At 33.8% G+C, this 22831-nt stretch overlaps 1 protein-coding gene across 2 annotated transcripts in view; it reads left to right on the forward strand.

The window, feature by feature from the left end:
• UBR2 (ubiquitin protein ligase E3 component n-recognin 2) overlaps positions 1 to 22831 on the forward strand; it is a 168936-nt gene that overhangs the window by 50085 nt on the left and 96020 nt on the right. For both annotated transcript variants that reach the window (XM_001362230.4, XM_003340481.4), the window contains exons 5-8: positions 11535 to 11665; positions 12455 to 12593; positions 13048 to 13110; positions 20130 to 20250. In XM_001362230.4, the coding sequence (XP_001362267.1) occupies positions 11535 to 11665; positions 12455 to 12593; positions 13048 to 13110; positions 20130 to 20250 (454 nt within the window). The remainder of the gene's footprint in view (positions 1 to 11534; positions 11666 to 12454; positions 12594 to 13047; positions 13111 to 20129; positions 20251 to 22831) is intronic.

The raw sequence follows: 22831 nt of genomic DNA on the forward strand, positions 1-22831 counted from the left end.
AGATTTTTCTAGTTCTCAGAGGGGAAGATTGAAGTCCCCCACTTGTTGTTTTATTATCTATTTCCATCTGTAACTCATAATTCTTTTCCTTTAAATTTTTGGATGCTATAATATTTGTACATGTAGATTTAATATTCATAATGCCATTATCTATGGTACTTTCAAACATAATATAGTTTCCCTGTTTGTCTCTTTTGATTATATCTTTTTTAATTTTAACTTTGTCAGAGATCATGATTGTTACCTCTCCTTTTTATCAGCTGAGAGTACATTTTCTGCTCTAGCCCTTTATTTTTAAGCTATGTATATCTCTCATTTTTAAACATGTTTCTTATGAACAGCATATTATCAGGTTATGATTTTTGTTCCATTCTGCTATCCATTTTTATTTTATGGGTGAATTCCTCCCATTCACATTCAAAATCACAATTATTTGTCATGTTTCCCTCATTATTTGTTCTACTCTTCCTTTTTTTCTGCTGTATGCCTCCTCAGACATCCAATTTCTTCTGTTCAGTATCTCCAGTTCATACCTCTTAGAACCCTTCCATTAACCTCTCCCTTTGCCCTCCTAGTTCTTAATTATCCCACCCTTCTGAAGGTTCTTCCCTTGTCCTTTCCTCCTTTCCCATCTTCCCAGAAATCCCTTTTTTATCCCCCAGACCTGCCTTTCTATTTCTTTCTTTTTTTTTTTTTGTATTGGCTCTAAGACAGAAGAGTGGTAAGGGCTAGACAATGGGGGTTAGTGACTTGCCCAGTGTCACAGCTGGGAAGTGTCTGAGGCTGGATTTGACTAGGACCTCCTGTCTCTAGGTCTGACTCTCAATCCACTGAGCCACCCAGCTGCCCCCCCCTTTCTATTTCCTCATATGAGTTCAATTCTAAAAATCTCTCCCTTATCTTGTTCTGAGTTCCTCCTTTATTTCTTCTCCTTACCTCCCCGCCCCAATATCTTGATATGTATTCCCTTATAGGTATCCCTCCTGTTTCTTAGCCTGTAGTCATCTTTTCTCTTAATATATCCTCCCTTCTCTTTGTTCCTTGAAAGGAATCTTAGTTCCTCTCTTATCCCATCCCCTTTCCCTCCTGTTTCTCTGTACATTAAGAAGACTTGCCTTTCTAGATGTATATGTTGTTCCCTCTTTAATCCTATTCTGATGAAAATAGGGTTCTAGTACCACCAACCCTTCATCCCCTTCTCTCTGTTTCTGTGACAGTTCTTCCATTCATTCCTCTTTTATATAAGAGAATTGATCCATTTTACCTCTACCTGCTCTATTTTGTTACCATTTTTAGCTCTTTTCACTGTATTCAGCTCGACCTCAAGTTTTATCTATATTTGTATATATAATTTGAATATATGCTCTTTCAAAGTACCCAGTTAATAATGTCATTCTTAAGGTTTAAAGATGATGTTTTTTCTATATAAGAAGTAAACAGTTTGACCTTTTAGGTCACTTATAATTAGTCTTTCATATTTACTTATGTTTCTTCTAAGTAAGATTTTCTACTGAATTTTGGGTTTTTCCCCAAGAATAGTTGAAACTCCTTTAGTTAATTAAATATCCATTTTTCCCCTTGTATAATTATGCTCAGCTGGGCATATAATTCTTTATTGTAAGCCCAGTTCTTTTGCTCTATGAAATGCTGGGTTCCATGCTCTGCATTCTTTTAATTTTATGGTTAAGACTTGTGTTCTTCTGGCTGTATCTCCACAGTATTTAAAATTAGTCACGACCCCTCGGTGTCATGGAAGTAGAGCATAATTTTTTTATCATTAATTCTTTATAGTCATGATTGACCAGATTTTTAAGTCTTTCAAAATTGTTTTTACAGTGTTAATGTTAAAGTCTAAATTGTTTTCCTATCTTTATTTACTTCATTGCATTAGTAAATATAATTTTTCTTAGTTTTGTCTGAAATTGTCTTTTTATTTCTACTAGCACAATAGTATTTTTCCACCATAACTTGTTCAACCATTCTCCAATTTAAAGGGCAACCCCAATTTCCAGTTCTTTGCTGCTATAAAAAAGAGCTGCTAGGGGCAGCTGGGTTTGGGAGTCAGGCCTAGAGATGGGAGGTCCTAGGTTCAAATCTGGCCTCTGCCACTTCCTAGCTGTGTGACCCTGGGCAAGTCACTTAACCCCCATTGCCTAGCCCTTACCACTCTTCTGCCTTGGAGCCAATACACAGTATTGACTCCAAGACGGAAGGTAAGGGTTTAATATTAAAAAAAAAAAAAAGAGCTGCTATAAATCTTTTTGTACATGTGGTAACTTTTCTACTTTATTTTATCTTTTGGAATTATAGGACCAGTTTTATTATTGCTGAGTCAAAAGTGTGCAGAGTTTAATAATAGTTTAATTAATTCCCAATTGCTTTCCAAAATGTTTGGACCATTTCACAGTTCCATTAATACTGTATCAGTGTGCTTTTTTTGTTGTTGTTGTTTTTAGCAACCTATTCAGTATTTATAATTTTCCCTTTTTTTGTCAACTTTGCCAGTTTGAATAAGGTGAAAACCAAGAGTGGTTTTAATTTACATTTTTCTGATTTTTAGTGATTTGGCCATTTTTTTCATATGACTATAAGTAGCTTGAATTTCTTCCTTGAGGGCAGCCTATTCCATGACGGCAAACCTAAGGCACATGTGCCAAAGATGACACACAGAAACCTCTGTGTGGGCATGTGCGCCATCACCCAATAAAGTTATTTACTAGAAAGGCAGAGAGACTTGGACGGAGCTACTCCCTTCCCTTTCTCCCCCATGACTCCCAGCCCCTCTGCCCAGCAGCCCAATGGAAGCTCTTACTCTCTCCCCTGAGCAGAGTGCCCAGGCCACTCCTCTCCCTGTCTGGGGTAAGAGGAGATATGCAATCTCTAAAAGGTTTGCCATCACTGGCCTATTCATATCCTTTGAACATTTTCAATTGAGTTATGGTTTTTATTCTTATAAACTTGAAGCAGTTCCTTGTATATCTTGGAAACAATATTTCTGTCAGAAAACTTACTCCTAAGATTTTTTTTCTCCATTTAATTATTTCTCTTCCAAACATTAGCTGCATTAGATTTGTTTGGATTAAAACTTATTAGTTTTATATTTTTTCTCTCCAGTCTATTCTTATACTATTTTTTTCTCTTTGCTTCCTGCCCCCATTTACAATAGAAAATGGTGGAAGAATAAAAATGCTTGACACCAGTGCTCTATGATTGATGCAAATAGTTTGTACTCATTTGCCTCTCTTCTTCTCCCCACATCCAGACCCCAATCATAAGTTCTTATCCTTTCCTTCTAAAACTCTTCAGCATCTCTCCTCTGAACTTAAAGTTTATTTTGCTTATAATTAAAGTCATCAAAACATGATGAAAAAATCACTCCTAGATTCTCTACCTTATTTGATTCTCTCTGTGACCCCCAAGTAGCATGTGGTTCTTTTGTTTTTTCCCTTTACTTTTTCAATTACATATAGAAACAATTTTTGACAATTGTTTTCTGACATTTTGCAATTCAGATTCTTTCTCCTTCCCCAAGGCAATAACTAGTCTGATATACATTATACTAGTGCTTTCATGCAATACGTATTTCCATATTCCCCATGGCATATGGTTCTTAAGGAATATTTGTATCATCACATTCACCAGCTTCCTATTAGAATGCAAACACTTCATCCTTATAAATTCTTTTTTCTGTAATTTTTATTTAATTTCTCACTTGTATACCTTTTTATGTTTCTTTTTTGCTTTTGTTTTCATCAGGAATGCTTAGAAGTCTGCTATTTTATTAAAGGCCCATTTACCCCCAGTCACTTTTTTATTTGGTTTTGCTGTATAAGTTTGTTGTCCATGCTTTCATCTTCTTTTTGGTGGTAGTTGCAAAATTTTGTGTGATCTTAACTATAGTTTCTCAATACTTAAACTCTTTTCTTTTTGACTATTTGCAGTATTTTTCCTTTGACTTTGAAAGCTATAGATTTTTGTCTCTGATGGTCCCAGAAGTTTTCATTTTGGGGTTTTGTTTGAAAGATGGCTGGTGTTTTTACATTCCTCTTTGGTTCTAAGTGACCTGGATAGTTTTCTTTCGTTCTTTCTTTTTTTTAATTTTATGTAATTAAGAAAACTTTTCCACAGTTACATGATTCGTGTTTTTTCCCTCCCCAATTCCCACCTCCCTCCCATAGCCAACAAGCAATTCTACTGAGTTTTACATGTGTCATTGATCAAGACCTATTTCCATAGTATTAGTGTTTGTACTAGGGTGATTGTTTCTACATCCCCAATCATATCCCCATCAACCCATGTGATCAAGCATTTGTTTTTCTTCTGCTTCTACTCCCACAGTTTTTTCTCTGGATGTGGATAGTGTTCTTTCTTATAAGTCCCTCAGAATTGTCCTGAATCATTGCATTGCTGACAGTAGAGAAGTCCATTACATTTGACTGTGCCACGGTGTATCCATCTCTGTGTATAAGGTTCTCCTGGTTCTGCTCCTTTCACTGCATCACTTCCTGGAGGTTGTTCCAGTTCACATGTGAAATAATGATACTAATGATGAAGATGTTGTTGAGATACTGAGGTTTATTTCAACCCTTAGTTCCCCTCAGTGAAGTAAAGCTAAGAGCCTCCCTCACTGGCACCAGTGAGTTTTAAGGCCTCCATTCCAGTGTTGGTAAAAACAGATCAGAAGGGTTTATTTTTATAATAACAAAGGCATAGGAAGTGAGGATTAAGGAAAAGGGGTTCCCTAGCTCTAAGGGTTTCTCACTAGCCTCCCCTTTCTATGATTCCCTCATGGGAATTTCTTCTGTTACTAGGCCCTGGCCTATCTCTGGCTAAGATTCCCAAAACCTCATTAGCTACACCTGACTAATTAATCCTTCCAGGTTGGTTTATAGGATGAGACAGGTCTCAAATTATAGTCAGGATTGAACTCTTGATGGCTGAGTTCAACCTGGCTGGGCCAGGCCAGAGTTGGCCTCAAGCCCTCACCAACACTCTTTGGTTAGATCAGGCTAAGGGTTCACAGACCTTCTTTGGGTTACTCTTCTCAGTAGGCAGTATTTCTCAGCAGACAGCAACTCTTTAAATTTACTTCAAAGTAGGTTTTCTCCAAGCAGGAACAGAGATAAAGTATCTTAACTTTCCTTAGCTCCAGGACAGGAAGTCAAGAGCCCTGAGGAACAGTCCTTTCAAATACTCTTGTGTTCCAGAATCTGCTGTTATTTGATTCCTAGCATGCAGCTATCTCTTCTGCAAAACTTTCCTTGCTTGCATTTCACTCATTCTTCTCTCTTTCCCTCAACACATAGAATTCCTCCAATTCATTATTCCTTTTAGCACAATAGTATTCCATCACCAAATACACCACAGTTTGTTCAACCATTCCCCAATCGAGAGACACTCCCTCATTTTCCAATTTTTTGCCATATATATCTTTGTACAAGTCTTTTTCCTTATTATCTCTTTGGGGTATAAACCCAGCAGCAGTATGGATGGATCAAAAAGGGCAGGCAGTCTTTTGCCTTTTGGGCATAGATCCAAATGCCATTCAGAATGTTTGGATCAATTCACAATTCCAACAGCAATGCATTAATGTCCCTAGTTTGTCACATCCCCTCCAACATTCATTACTTTCTTTTACTGTTATGTTAGCATTATTTCTTGAAGTATAATATCCTTGGGGGTTTTTTGTTTGTTAATTCTCTGTGATCCATTTTTTTTGTTTTTGATACCTTACATTTTTTCTATTTTTTTTTTAAAAAATTTTATCTTATTTTCATATTTCTTACTATTTCATGTATTTAGTCCAATCTAATTTTCAAGAAGTCTAAGATTGGAGGGCAGCTGGATGGCTCAGTGGATTAAGAGAGAAGCCTAAAGACAGGAGGTCCTGGGTTCAAATATGGCCTCTGACACTTCCTAGCTATGTGACCCTGGACGAGTCTCTTAACCCCCATTGCCTACCCCTTACTGATCTTCTGCCTTGGAACCAATATACAGTATTGATTGTAAGACAGAAGGAAAGGGTTTAAAAAAAAGATGCCTAATATTGGGTAAGGTTTTTTACCTCTAGTGTTCAGTTGTTAATTACCTGTTCAAGTATCTTTTGCCTCTCATTTCTTTTCCAGTTCTTTCTTCTATTTCTCTAATTTCATTTATAACATAATTTTAATTCTTACATCATTTTTTTTTCTAAAAAAAAATCTCCTTGATCTTGTGGGCAAGCATAGTTTTTCTCTTAAGGCTGTGAGTGTATATTTATATATATTACATATTTTTGTTTTTATAGATATTTTGGAGTTAGTTTCCTCTTCTGGGTTTATGTCTTTAGCATTTCTGGGATCATAATAGTTATTTATAATTTTCGTTTCCCTGTTCATTTGTTGATCTCCTTTGAACATTTTGGTCAGATTTTTGTGCCCTAGCTGGGAAATCTAGGATCTGAGTCTGCAATCCTGTCCCCTCTGGAATATAGTCTCTTCCTCCCTCTCCACTCCCTCTTCCCCCTTTAGCCCCTGTGGGGTTCCTCTAAATGACCCAGGATATTGAGTCCATCCTCTTACCCCTTGGTAATGGCCTCATATTGTGCTACCTTCTGTGAGACATTGAGTCCAAAATCAACTCTGGGCATCCTTGTGCTGCTGGTCTACCTCTGACCTCCAGATATTGAGTTTCTGCTTTGCTCCACTGAGAGACTCCATGCTGCTGCTAAGTTTGAGATCAGCTCTGGGTATTCCCATGCTTCTGTCCTGGGCCTTGTCAACTTTGGGCATTCATTCCTACACTCTTTAATCATTATTTTTGCTCAAGATTAAATATTTCTCCATCCTGCTGTCAGCTGTGTTATTCAGATGTATAATTCAGATTATATCCTCTTGAGTTACTACTTTTGTTGTCTGTGATTTTATACTCTTTAATGTTAACAAAGCATGAATTAGAAAGGAGAATGGGAAAAGTGGAATGCATTTTTCTTCAATTTTTGACACTTTCATTAATTTTTTTCTGTGCTTTTGATGTGAAGTTTGAAAGAGAAAAATGGGAACCTCCTCTTAGTGCTATGGCATTATTTAAAAGCACTCTTTGCCTTAAGTATCCAGTATATCCTCCACTTAGCTGTCAAATTGGTCTTTCAAGTACAAATCTGACCGTATTACCTCCTATCCCCAGTTGAATTAATTTCAGTGATTCCCTTCTCTACCCCCCCCCCCCCAGCTGACTGTCTCTCACACATCAAATGATACTGTGGGCATTTTCATTGGCAAATTTTTTTAAATTCTGGTTTCCCTGGTTTATATGCTGTCTCTTCTGTATTTTATATGCTGTCTCTTTTTGTATTTCCAGCACTTTACCTAAGTCCTGCAATATCATAAGCATTTATAAATGCTTCTTGATTTGACTTCACTTTAAGTAATACCAACTGAATTAAAACTATGAATTAACCAAAAATTGTATATATCTTTGCTATTATCACCTTAAAAAAGGGTTAGAAATCGGCACAAATTTTAAAAGCACACATTAAGGAATTGGTTTGGGTTTACCAGATATATAGCAAAAAAATAAAAGAGAACAATTCATTTTACTTCTGCCTCTGAATGAGTTATGCTGCAAAAAGTAACCATAAGAAATAGTTATTAGGAATTAGTGTAAAGGAGGCCCATGTTCTAATGTTATATTTCTTCCTGTGGCTTAATAAATGGCTCATGATCAAGTTCCTTATATTCATCACTGCCAGCTGTTTTTACCCCCAAATTCCTAAAAACAATAACAAGTTATTTCCCAGATAAAAGAATTCCTAGTTCTTTCTCTGTTCTGCTCCCTCATCCCCTATCACGTCAAGACTCTCTGCTAGACTGAACTTTAGTGTGTCCAATGGAGAAGAATAGTTCCCATGTAGCTCTGAAAGAACATGGATAACTTATGTATTTTTAGTGTACTTATGGAAGAGCCTTTTGGTTTCTGTCCTGAAAAGGGAGGACTAAAACTTCCATATCTCAATTTTCCTATTTATAAAATGAGTGCATTATTACTTTTAGCTATTACTTTATTGTTCTGCTCTTTTCTTTTTCTTTTATAACCTGTACCTTCCATTTTGGAGTCAATACTGTGTATTGGCTCCAAGGCAGAAGAGTGGTAAGGGCTAGGCAGTGGGGGTTAAGAGACTTGCTCAGGGTCACATAGCTAGGAACTGTCTGAGGTCAGATTTGAACCCAGGATCTCCTGTCTCTAGGCCTGGCTCTCAATCCACTGAGCTACCCAGGTGCCCCCAATTGTTCTGTTTTTTTAACACAAGATCTGAAAATATTTAAAAAATTTTACCCTCTTTGATGGCACCATATAATGTTTATGTACTTTATATTTTTTAAGTTGTGAATTAAGTTATAAATAATTCAGAATATCCCATAAGTCTTAGTTCCGTTTTAAGCTTGAATACTTGAACATATAATTAGCTATGGAAGCTTAAAACTGCAGTAAGACTTTGGGATGTACTGTATGGAGTAAGTTAATAAATAAATCTTGAAAATCCAAATTATTTGCATTTTCACTGGGGGAAAATATTAATATAAAAATTAACTACATAATAACTAAACATTTATTCTCTTTATTTCTTGCCAAATCATTCTGTGTATTTTTTTCCTTAAATTAATTCATTTTTGTTTTTAAATAACATTTATTTCCAAATACATCTTTGTGCCCCTCCTCACTTTTCTTACCCAGTAAAACATCCTTTATAATAAGGAATTTTTTTTTTAAGGTGGGGAAGAAGAAAGCAGTTCAGTAAAACCAACCTATACAATAGCCAAGTCTGACATCATGTTTTGTGTTTCATGCCCATAGTTTCTACTTCTTCAGTGAAGGGAGATGTTTTATTAATTGCTTCAAGGTCAAGCTTGGTGTCATTTTGATTATGTAGTATTCATTTTTGTTTTATTGTTCTTTTTATTTATTCTGTCATAGCCATATCTATTATTTTCTTGGCTCAGCTTATTTGATCCTGCATAAATCCATACAGTTTTTTCCATGTATTTCTGAATTGTATTAAGTTCTTTCTTAGACTGAAATAGTAATATTACATTTACATTTGTTCATTCCCAAATGATGGACAGCTACTTTGTTTTCTTTTCTTATTTCTTTTCCTTTCTTTTCTTTTTTTTTTTTGCTACTTAAAAAGGGCTGCTATGAATATTTTTAAACATTTGGTAACTTTCTGTCTTTGATCTCCTTGAATTATATACCTAGTGATATGATCTCTGGGCCAAAGAGTGAACATTTGAGTCATTTGTTTAGCATAATTTCCACTTTGCTTCCCAGACTGGTTATGATGATTCACAGCTCCTGAAGCAATGTATTAGTGGACTTGACTTGACATACCACCTCTAGAATTGACTATTTCTTTCTTCATATTTTTTGCCTATTTATTGAATTTAAGGTGAAACCTCAGAATTGTTTTGATATGTATTTCTCTTGTTATGGGGAAATTTGGAGCAATATTTCATATGATTATTAATGGTTTTCAGTTCTTTTTACTACTGTTTGTTCTTATCACTTATCTCCTGGGAATGATTCTTGGCATTTTCTAATTGTGTTAATTCTCTTCATATTTTAGATAACAGAAGCTTCTTTGATCTATGTATTTTTTATTTGAATTCTTTGATCATTTTTGGTTTTTAAAATATATAGCTCATGTTTTTAGCATTCTAGATTTAGAGCTTGAGCTAAAAGGTATATTTGAGGTCATCAAAATCTAACCCGTATATTTTACAAATGAGGATAGAGATTCAATGATCCCATAAGTAATCCCCAAGATCCACAAGTAATAAGTAGTAAATTTTGAATCCAGGTATTTTAAATACATGATTAGTGTCTCAAAAACAAGCCTTTAAACAGCACAATTCAGATTCACTAAAAGATGAATTGTAGTTCAAGTTTATTGTTGGCCTTGTGTTTAAAATTTTTATATTGTTTGTTTTTGTTTCATCTTATTGTTTGTCTTTATGTCATCTTACTTTCTGAATACGTATCTTCCATAATTGCCTACTTAGGGAGGTCCATTTCTTATAACAAAAAATAAAAGAGAAAATAGTTCAATAAAATTAATCAGCATATCAACTAAGACTGACAGTAGGTGCAGTGTTCTACAGCATAGGCCCTCATTTCTTCATTGGTGCTAACTTTTCTTTAAAGATGAATTTAGACATTCATTAAAATCATATAGCATTTGGTTTGCTTTTGTTTCTTGTTCTTTTCATTATTGTCATTGTATCTATTCCTGTTTTTGCAAGCTTTTCTCTGACTCAGTTCATGTAAGTTTTCCCTTACTTTAAATTCCTCCTGTTTATTGTTTCTCATAGCATAGTAATTTTCCATTACTTTCATGTGCCACAATTTGTTTAGCCATTCTTCAGTCAATGGATGGCCCTGTTTTTAAATTTCATATATGTCATATCCCAATTTCTTTTGTTGTTCCTGGTCTTCCTAGAAAAAGATCTACTATGTTTTTCTGACTTTTTAATATATTTGCCAAGAAAACCCCAAGTGGGGTGAGAAAGAGTTGGACATGACAAAAAAAAATATTAAAATGATTTGCCAATTCCTTCTCCAGCTTGTTTTATAGATGAGAAAGCAGAGGCAAATTGGCTTAAATGACTTGCAGAGGGTCATATAGCTAGTAAATGTCTGAGGCCAGATTTGAATTTGGGAAGATAAGTGCTCTTTAAGCCATTGTGTTTTGATACTTTACTTTAGCTTTGTAAAGCTAATCAGAATTTCTTTCCATTTGATCTATTTTGTGAGTTTGTCTTTCTACATCCATCCTGTTAACTGATTTTCTTTAAAAGCTGATTCTATTCTTGATTCATTATTTGATTTTTTAGATTTTCTATTATTCTTTTATTCATATCAGTTATTTTCTCCATTTTTAATTTATTTTGGGGTATCATTCAGCTCAAACTCATTGTGTAGTTGTTTTCAACTACAACTTTTTTTATTGCCTATACTGATTTTGTTTCCAGTGCTAATTTTTCCTTGAATTCTTTAAACCTGTCATTTATCCATTTGAAGATGTTTCTGGGGTTAATGCCTTCTCTAATTTATTTTTCTATCTGCATTATTCCTCATGCTTTTGCTTTATGGTTTTCAAAAATTGTATTGATGTTCTTTTATCTATCTAGTGTCAATTTCTCTATCCCTTGTTTGGTGAAGAATTTTCCACTGAACCTTTCCTGTATAGGTACCTGCCCTCCATCACTTCTAATTGCTCCAGTTTTTTGCTTATCTAATCTTTAACACTTATCTACTTTTACATATTTTAACTGTTGCCAAGCAGTTTTGATGATTGTAAAATTATATTGTAGGATGATAAATTGAAAATGTGTCTAAGAGATAAATTGATAGATCTTTGAAAATATGTGATTGGATTATTGGCAAATTGACTTATTAGACTATTGTAGTAGACATAAGAGAAGAGTCTGAATAAGTTAGTGACTGTGGAAATGTAAAGAGAGATAAATAGTTTCAATCCACTGTGATATCTCTTTCAGGATCCTCTTGTACATTTAACAGAAGATATGATCGCAAGAACCTACAACATTTTTGCAATCATGTTTCGCTATGCAGTAGATATATTGACCTGGGAAAAAGAAAATGAACTGCCCCCAGATTTAGAGATTGTGTAAGTATATAATTTGTTTATCCTTTGTGTTTCAGCATTTGTGGGGGCCTTAGTGCATTATTTCTATAGTGGTCATTATTAGACTTTGAATACCTAGAAATTTGTCTTAAGAGCTTCCTGGGTCTAGGAGGTAGTGAAAACAAAAAAGGGGCTAACCACTAGAATCTGTTTTGGAGTCAAGTCATATTAAGTTAGATGAGGTCATAAGGTTAGAATTCCAGGTTTGTGTTTTCAGGGAAACTAAGAATGATGGAAAAAATGTAATTCTTTTTGAGATTTATAGTTTATAGTTGTATCCTACATACTTTATAGTTGTGTTCTAATTCCTTTTAGTTTTTATCTTATGAAATATAGAATTTTTGTGATAGCTAGACAAAATATTAGTCTATATTTTTACAGGGTTTTAGAAGATCTGAACTCTTTGCATCATCAATCTTTGATTAAATCTGAATTATGAACTTAGCCCCCAGAGTATCAAGAACTTATATGATAGAGAGGAAACATTGGCTTCAACCTTACTGTTAGCTTTTTCAGCAGCTGAACCAGGATAAAATGTAGACAACTAGAAGGAATTTTGTAATGAGCAACACAAGCAATACACTTTGAGCTTGCTACAATTTCATTATGAATGGCTAAATGGAAAAACTAAACTATCAGATCACTTAACCTTGACTCTCATTTTTGGAACTATTAAAAACCTAAGTTTAATGATTCCACTTATTACTGTAAGCAAAATAATTTTTTTTAAATTTGAGCAACTGGTAACAACATGATTTCTTAATCCCACAGAGGGAAGAGTGATACTTATTATTGCATGCTGTTTAATGATGAAGTTCACACATATGAACAAGTAATTTATACTCTTCAGAAAGCTGTTAACTGCACCCAGAAAGAAGCCATTGGCTTTGCAACCACTGTGGATCGAGATGTAAGTAATTTCATTTCATTGTTAGTATAAGAAGGAGCATCTTCTAAAGATAATTATAACAATTTAATTTTCTATAATAACTCTTCTCAAAGATAAAGTGTATCTGAGCTATTTTTCTTTTTTAAAAATATCATTCTATACACATTATAAAGTAATTTCATAATGTTCCTTGATTCTAAAGATATTAGAAGATATCATACTACTATTATCCCACAAGAATAAAAGTGCTCAATTGTTGAGCCAGAAAGAATTAATTCTTATTATACTTTAAGTTGAAATTTGTTGAATGATGCTTGAAAATTTTAAGGTTAATCTTTGAATTTGCTTCCTATCTACTAATAGTCATAGCTATTACTTAAATGAAAAAGTGTAATTATGAAAAAAATATTTGAAAATTTTATTCTTGTTTGAATTTATTTATGCCGACTGTAATTCAAAAAATGTTTATCTTAAGGGACGTAGGTCAGTTCGATATGGAGATTTTCAGTATTGTGAACAAGCAAAATCAGTGATTGTGGTAAGTAATATTAAAATGATTCTATGTCAATTATAGATAGTAATTCCAGAGCTCAATCTTTTTGCTGCTTCTTCTGGCTTTAAGGTTTAGTTCTACCAAAAAAAAATTTGAGGAAGTATTTCTAATTATTATATTTGCCTGTTATAGATATGTCATCCTTGTCCCCCAGTTATTTAATAGGTATAATTACGATTTAGGGCTTATATAAATTTTAGATCAGATTATTTCACCTTCTCTGATACCTATTTGCCAGAATAATGGTCTTCCACTGGAATGGTCACTGTTCTTCCAGTAAAGTTTCTAGAGCATCCATGGAACTTAAGGCAATTCCACTGGGATAAAATTGCTATATTAGCAGCCAAACTATTCTTTTTAAGAAGACTTTGTCTTTCTTCTGAAATATTCTCTTCCAACTCTATATGATACTATAATTATCTTAGAAATTCTCTATACTATTTTAACTATCATAAAAATCTTGCTACATTTTATATAAATATAATATCTAATTTTGTAATTGCTTACTCATCTGAAATAGTGAAGAGACTGGTTTTGATGATCAGATACTTAAATATCTATATATGTAGTAGTGAGTACAGATTACTACTGTTGTCTAGAAATGTGTAGACTTATAAACAATGATGTCTTTTTAATTTGGGGGATTTGTTTATTTGGAGTGAAAATTAATGTTTTCAGTAATGTATTGTCAGAAAGACAATTTGGTGTAACAGTAGTAGTAGTAGTAGTGTTAGTAGTAGTAGCAGCAGCAGCAGCAGCAGTAGACAACACTGGATTTAGAATCAGAGTGCCTGGGTTGAAATCTGAACTCTGCCATTTAAAAGCAATGGGACCTTGGCTAAGTCACTGGGGCTTAGTTTCTTTACCTGTAAAATGAAATAATTGCATTAGAATGACCCTTTAAGGTCCCTTCTAGCTTAAATATATAATCCTCTAAATAAATGATAACTCTTTTGTAGACTACTTTTAGGTTTGGGGAAACTGACTCTTTGAAGTCCAATGACTTACTTATGGTTACAATTTCTGAAGTAGGTTCATCAACTTTATCTCTGATACTCTTCATAACATGCTACTTAAGTATTAAACACATTTTCATTCACACAATGAACTTAACTAATTATACGTGATTGCTAGTCTTGCTTTGTATTTGGGCTAGTAGATTCAACTTTTAGGAGGTTTCTCTATCACTAAGAAGTACTCAACCTGTATTTTTAGGGTATATTACTACAAGTTGTTAATCATTGGCTTGAAAATGTGGATTTTCTGCCTCACCAACTTGAATCATAGTGATAGGAACAAGGGTAAGGAAATATTAGCATATTTTCCCATTTGTCCTTTTTAAAAAATGTGTTGTTTTCTTTAATAAATTATTTATTAATACATAAGCAATAAGGAGTGTATTTGAATAATAATAATATGTAAAAGGGAGATTTTAAAGGAATAAACCAGTGCTTTTTTGGTACTTTTTCTAATCCTTAATTATTATCAGTCTTAACCTGATTAATTAAATTTAGAAAATTTTCAACTTATTTTGAATTTAGTTTTTAGTCACACTTTTGGTTAATTTAGACTAAGAAAATACCTTTGACTCTTTCCTCAGTTAAGTGCAAGATGGAGCCAGACTGATTTGGTTTCTTTATGTTTTCTGACACTCCAAGTCTAGGATTAAACTCAGTTTTGAATTTTCCATCAGTACCCTCAAAAAAAAGAAAGAAGCCAGACACATTGCTGAAACTTCATGCCAGATAGCTTGAAACTGCATAAATATCTTTTTCCAGTCAAAAGAGAATAATTCACTCTTTCAAATTAAAGGAGTGGGAAACTTTTCCCTCCCACTAAGAATTTCAAATAATAGCTGCTGGCAGCTAAGGGTTACCACAGTAACATAACTTTTACAGAATACCTTCTGTCACAAACTTACTTTTTTCAATATATAGAGCTTATATTACTATTAGAACAAAATATTTCTTTTTTTAAAATTTATTTTATTTAGTCAATTTAGAACATTATTCCTTGGTTACAAGAATCATATTCTTTCCCTCCTTCCCCTCCCCCACCTCTTTCCATAGCCGATGTGCAATTCCACTGGGTTTTACATGTATCCTTGATCAGAACCTATTTCCAGGTTGTTGATGTTTGCACTAGGATGATCAGTTAGAGTCTTTATGCCCAATCATATCCCCTTCAACCCATGTAATCAAGCAGTTGTTTTTCTTCAGTGTTTCTACTCCCACAGTTTTTCCTCTGAATGTGGATAGAGTTCTTTCGTGTCAATCCCTCCAAGTTGTTCTGGATCACCTCATTGCCACTAATGGAGAAGCCCATTACATTCAATTGTACCACAGTGTATCAGTCTCTATTAGAACAAAATATTTCTTTTTTTTTTAATATTTTATTTGATCATTTCTAAGCATTATTCATTAAAGACATAGATCATTTTCTTTTCCTCCCCCCATCCCCCATAGCCGATGCGTAAATCCACTGGGCATTAGATGTTTTCTTGATTTGAACCCATTGCTATGTTGATAATATTTGCATTAGAGTGTTCATTTAGAGTCTGTCCTCTGTCATGTCCCCTCAACCGCTGTATTCAGGCAGTTGCTTTTCCTCGGTGTTTCCACTCCCATAGTTTATCCTTTGCTTATGAATAGTGTTTTTTTCTCCTAGATCCCTGCAAATTGTTCAGGGACATTACACCGCCACTAATGGAGAAGTCCATTACGTTTGATTATACCACAGTGTATTAGTCTCTGTGTACAATGTTCTCCTGGTTCTGCTCCTCTCGCTCTGCATCACTTCCTGGAGGTTGTTCCAGTCTCCATGGAACTCCTCCACTTTATTATTCCTTTTAGCACAATAGTATTCCATCACCAACATATACCACAGTTTGTTCAGCCATTCCCCAATTGATGGGCATCCCCTCGTTTTCCAGTTTTGGGCCACCACAAAGAGCGCAGCTATGAATATTTTTGTACAAGTCTTTTTGTCCATTATCTCTTTGGGGTACAGACCCAGCAGAGCTATGGCTGGATCAAAGGGTAGATATTCTTTTGTCGCCCTTTGGGCATATAGAACAAAATATTTCTAAACAAAAACTTAACTTGCTTTTTTAAACAGAGATTTAAATTTTTGTGATTTGAGGAGAAAAATTCTACAACATGTAGTCAGGCAATAGAATTGGTTTTTATTTCTAATAACACCTTATGCAGACTTCATCTAAAATCTTAATGATGAATTAGTCATTTTCATAGCCAAAAAGTCAAATTAAGTAGTTAGAATATATCTTGAACATTTCATGTAACTCTTCAATGATGATAATAATACTTAATCTCCGAAAAATTGAAGAACTTTTAAAATTGAACCATCAGCATTTATTTTAAATTGTAATATTCTTGGAACAAAACATTTTAAATGCCATTCATAATTATTAAGAAGTTGGATAGAAAAAAAATTTCCACTTGGAGAGAATTGTGGGAAAATGGTGGAATAAGGCAGGTATTTACCTGGTTCTCCCAAGTTTTCCCCCTACCAAAAAATAACTTAAATGCCGCAAAGTAAATTTTTGAATGGCAGAAATAATTAAAGTCAGAGTAAAACAATTGTTTAGCCCAAGACAACTCAGGAGTATGTTAGGAATGATCTAACCTACAGGGTGATAATCTAGCTTGGAGCAAGGTACAGATACTGCTATATCAACAAACTGAAAATGTTTAGGGCAGCTGTGTTTCAGAAGCCATAGCTTTAGGGAACCTTTCCCCCATGAACAAGTGTAGAAATTCTTCTAATGGCCATGATCAGAAAGATTGCAAGTGCCTCTCCTGGCACTAGATGGGTAGGGGGGCTCCTCAGGGACATTGGTTGGACATGGTCTGAGTCTGTGCTGCAGATGAGAAATGCAATCAGTGCCATTGCAGAGAGGTGGGCCCTTATTGGTTGTGGTCACTTTCAAGAGAACAAAGTCCCTGGTTTCAGTTCCAAGGCAGAGGATCGCAGGGAGAGAGAATGTTTACTGTGGCCGTAGTGTTGGCACCCCTGGTCACAACTCAAGAGCAGAAAGGAGTACCTGAGATCATTCATAGATTAAGGCATCAGCTGAAGGAGCAGTGACCATATTTGGCCTCAGGTTCTAGCACATGGGAAGAACAAAAAGTCAAAGACACACCCTCCCCATAGAAAAAGCTCTGAAAACAAAAGCCTGAAAAACCTAAAGCCTAAGACATTATACCTCAGGACTAGCATCTGGCCCTAATATAAAATTAACAGCCAAGAAGTGAGCCACTTAGAAAAGAGTAAATAACAGAGAAAGAACCCATTCATGGATAGTTAATATGACAATAAAGAGGATTACAATTCAAACTTAAGATAATGAAGTTAAAACAGCTACCAGCAAAGCTTCAAAGAAAAATATAAAATGCTTACAAGTTCAAAAAGAGTTCTTAAAGAGTTTTTAAAAATCAAATAAGAGAGGTAGAAGAAAAATTGAGAAGGTAATGCAAAAAAATTATGAAAAGAAAGTCAATCAATTGGAAAAGGAGATCTAAAAACTTACTGACAAAAATAACTCTTTAAAAATTAGAATTGGACAAGGGGAAGCTAGTGACTTATCAAAACATCAAAAAATAATAAAACAAAAGAATAAAAATTGGAAGACATCATGAAATATCTCATTAGAAAAACAACTAACTTGGAAAATTGAATGAGGAGAAATAACATAAGAATTGTCAGACCTTAAAGTCATAATCAGAAAGAGAGTCTAGATACTATCCTTGAAAAAATTAAGAAAAATTAAACTGAAGTTTTAGAACTGGAGGGTAAAATATAAATTTACCAGTTACCACTTGAAAGAGATCCTAAAATGAAAACTCACAGGAACGTAATAACATAAGTATCCCAAGCTCTCAGGTCAAGGAGAAAATATTATAAGCAACTAGAAAGAAATAATTTAAATACTGTAGAGCAACAGTTAAGATAACACAAGATTTAGTAGTCTCTACAATAAAAGACCAAAGGATATGGAATATGATATTCCGAAGAGCAAAGGAGTTGACTGTAATAAAAGAAAAACTAGACTGAAATGACAAGTATATATACTCTGTCTAAAACATATAATATTAAATAGAAAATTTGACATTACAATTGATTTGTGTGAATTGTTTAGATGACCATTTGAAACTTTAGTCTGTTTAGTTGACTCACCATTAAACCTTCCCAAGAGAATAATGCTTTTTACCATATGTTGACATATTGACTGCTTAAACATTGATAAAGAATTTATAAAAGGTACATTGATCAACATATAAGGGAAAGTTATAAAATTAATAAAGATTTTTTAAAACTGTTTAGGTATTAAGCCAACCCTTTATGGTAGATTTTCTTTGGATGGATACCAGATGATTAGGTTTCATATAAAGTATGACTCAATAGCTTTTTTGATATAATTTTCCTTCAATTACATGAAAAAAACATTTTTTTATCTTTTGTTTTAAAGTTTGAACCAGATTCTTCTCACTCTTCCTCCCCCATTTCCTCTCCCCTCTCCGAATTGATATAACTTTAAAGAAACAATTCACCAACCATTTAGCACCTCAGGGAGGAGGAGGGAAGGAGAGGAAAGAATCTGAATCACAAAATGTCAGAAAACAATTACAAAAAATTGTTTCTACATGTAATAAAAAAAAAAGGTAAGCAAAATAAATAAAGTAAGTAAATTTAAAAATCTCTATGTTTTAGTTGAACAAATAGTTGCCCTTACTTAATTCTAAGTATTTTATTTAAGACAAGCCAGTTGTAGTCATGGTCTATCTTGTGCCTACTTGCAATCTTGCACTTTGAAACTTTGAATCCATTATTTCATCACTGTGATAACTTTTTTCATCAGTGTAGGTCCTAGGGCCTTCATACATTCTCATCTGTCATTCTTTTCCATGTTTTCCTACAAACCCAGCTACTATTGAAGAGGTCTTCTTCCCCTTTCAATATTAATATTGCCCTATCACTGTTAATAATGTACCAGTTAAGCTGCTTCTCTGTTATATTTATTCTTATTACATGTAGTATGTATACTTGAATTATTTATTTTCCCATTCACAAATAGCCTCAGTTAAGTCTTTTGCACCATTTCTTACATTTAAATTATCTATCATAATGTGCTACAACCTTGTTTATCCATATATTATACTTTTTTTTTTTGGCCTTTTGGGCATCAAATTCAATACAAAAAAATCTTCATTTACTGGGTTTTTTTTTTCAATAATACTATAGCATTCATAATTAAGAACCTTTTCTGTTACTTGCAATTTTAATTTTCCAGAGACTGAGGTTTTTCATCTAAATAACATCACTGAAATAATATTGGCCTTTAAAACTAGGGATTTGGCAGGCTTGAGCAATTAAGAATCACTGTGTTGGTAAATAGAACAATTGCTTAAAATATCTCCTTAAGTTCTGTTACTCATTTTGGTGTTTTCTTTTTCAAGTACGTAAAGTTCTGTTGTTTACATGATGCCTTTTTAAAAAAAATCTATATTTTCTTACATTTTGAGTACCTAATCCTTTCACTTCCTTCCTTCTCACCCTTCCCCCTCCCCTCCTGAGACAAGAAGCAATCTGATATAAACTCTACATGTGTAATCATTTAAATATTATTTAATTTATGTAATTTATTTATGTAATCATTTAAATATAATATCTTTCCAAATTAGTCCATTTGTGGCAGTAAACTCCAACAAAAAAAATGAAGAAAGTGAAACCTAATATACTTTGGTCTGGATTCAAGCTCCATAAGTTCTTTTTCTGGATGTAGATGGCATTTTTTATCATGAATCCTTTGGGATTGTTTTGGATCATTGTATTGTTGAGAATAGCTAATTTGTTTACAGTTATTAATCAGACAATATTGACTTTACTGTGTACAATGTCTGCCTTGAAAGACTTCGTGTAAGTCTTTCCAGGTTTTTCTAGATTCATTTTGATTCTCATTTCTATATTTGTTTTTTCTTTTTAAGAGAAACACCAGTCGACAGACTAAACCTTTGAAAGTTCAAGTTATGCATTCATCTATTGTTGCACATCAGAGTTTTGGTTTGAAGCTTTTGACTTGGCTTGGCAGTATTATTGGATATTCAGGTATGTTATCTACTCTCAATATTGGGCTAGATATTGATAATGAATGTTGTAGCATCATCATGTAGCAAAAAAACAGCAAGTGAAGAGATTTTTAAAAATTGAATCTGATGTCCTTGACACCCCCCACTTTTCATTGATTTGCATGCGTAGATTATACTAAGGATAATTTGTGTTTATTCATAGTTTGACTCTTTATTGGTATTATTCATGTTTAGACATGGATTACTATTTTGTGGGGAGGGGAGGGGATTGTTTTGCTACCAGAATGTTTTCCCTTGTATTTTTGTCATCAGAATCCCAACTGGTTTGTATTTGAGTAATATAGTTAAATAGAACATCTTACTTTGCCCTCCTCCATATAGTTTAAGAATTTGCTTATAAGGCGTTTTGTATATATAGTGGTTACAGAATTAAGAGCCTTCATATTTCTCTATTTCTCATGTGACTACCAAAGCCCAAAAAGCAAGCATTATTCCTGGCAGTGAAGGGAAGAACAGAGGTGTATCCGAGGTACCCCAGCATACTTTATTCAAGAGAAGTGCTGAAACAGAGAAGTAACTTTGAGAGCTTATAAGTGTTTTTGTTAAATACCTAGAATGTTTTTGCTGTAGAGTTTTCAGAATCTTTTCACATTACTTTGTGCCTGCCTCATGGAAATGGCCTGCCTCATGGAATTGCAAGATTCTGGAAATTTAGGGGAACTTTAAATTGGCCATTAAATTACCAGTGAATTTCACAGATTTTATTATGCCCTCATTAAAGCCTTTTTCTTTGGTGCTAATAAATAGGAATATTTATAGCTTTATTTCTATTCATTCCATGTTGCCTCAAAAGAAAAATTCCTCATGAGATTTCTTGATAGTTCTTTCTGTCAGAACTTAATAATTTACTAATTTTAATATCATTTGAAATTTTAGGAAAATTTTTGTCCATTTTTTTTAGAGTATGGATCTCCCTGTTTTCCAGGCTGAAATATAGTAGCCATTTGTGCTTATAATTCCAGTGTTGATTGGCACAGGAGTTTTGACCTCCTGCTTTTCCAACTTAGACTAGTTTGCTCCTTCTTTGGCCATTTGTTGGCCCCTCACTTCTTGGAGTTGACTATATTGGTTCTGGACTTATAGACATTTCATCAGTTTACCACTCTACAGTTCACAACTCCTGAGCACAAGCAATCCACCCACCTTAGCCTCCACCATAATGGATTATAGGTATGCACCACCACATATGGCTTGAGGGCTTTTTTTTTTTTAAAGAATGAAAAAAACACCCTCATTTTCCTAATGATCTTAATATTGGAAAATGGCATAGATCCGATTATAGATTGTTCATTATATTGATTATAAAGGGGAAAGGACTCTTCATTTGAATTTACTACTTTGGGGGGCGAGTAATCTGGAAACTCTCGGTTTGCTTTGTTAACTTTTGTCTTAGTAATTGTTTTATATTCACCTTGAGACCCAAAATACATTTTAGTGATTTGGTCACAAATTAGAAACTTCTTAACATTTGTTATATAAGTTATGAATTACATTTTTTAAAATTTGTGTACATAGATTGACAACATTTTGTTAACTGTTGCACTTACAGGCCTCCTTTGTATTGTTTTGCTAACTAAAGTCAGATTATAAAAGAATATTACATACAAATATAATTTATGAATAAATATTAAATATGAAGTAGAATTATTCATTGTAGATTTAGGTATAGAAAGGTCTTGAGAGGTCACTGAGTCCACCCCACCCCCCCATTTTACAGATGGGGAAACTGAGGCCCAGAGAGTTGAAGTACTTGCCCATGGTCACACAGATAGTAAGTAGTAGCCAGAATCTGAACCCAGGTCCTTTGATTCCAAATCCATTATTTACACATTTATTAAACTTTTAATCCTGATTTACTTGGCACTTATGATTATTTCAAGTTTTATGTTTAAATGTATAGTAATATAATAATAGTAAACTAGTAATTAGTATAAAATTTGCTCAAAGAAAAGGGTTTTTTTGTTTGTTTTTAAACCCTTACCTTCCACCTTAGAATCAATACTATGTATTGGCTCCAAGGCAGAAGAATGGTAAGGGCCAGGCAATAGAGGTTAAGTGACTTGCCCAGGATCACAAAGCCTGGAAGTATTTGAGGCCAGATTTCAACCTAGGACTTCCCCTCTCTAGGCCACCTGGCTCTCTATCTACTGAGCCACCTAGCTGCCCCATCAAAAATAAGTTATAATAATAACATACACATATATACATATTATATATATACACTACTGAGTACTTTATAAAGCATTTTCCTTACAATGACCTTGTTAGGATAGGTATTATAATAATAATTATTATTATTAAGCCATTTTACTAATAAAGAACCTATGGAATAGAGAGGTTAAATGCCTTTTTCTTGAGAATATAAGAAAAGGAAATCTAAGAGGTTAGAATCCTCAGATCTTTTTATTCTATATTTTGCTTTCCCTACTCCACAGGTGCTTTTGGTGATAGGCATATCATTTTTTTCTAAATAAAATTTTTTTGAAGCATGAGGACTCATTGCTTCAACTTTCTTATTGCCTTTTAAAGTAGAGTTATAG

The sequence above is a fragment of the Monodelphis domestica genome, chromosome 2 (assembly GCF_027887165.1).
Source record: "Monodelphis domestica isolate mMonDom1 chromosome 2, mMonDom1.pri, whole genome shotgun sequence".
Taxonomy (NCBI): Eukaryota; Metazoa; Chordata; class Mammalia; order Didelphimorphia; family Didelphidae; genus Monodelphis; species Monodelphis domestica.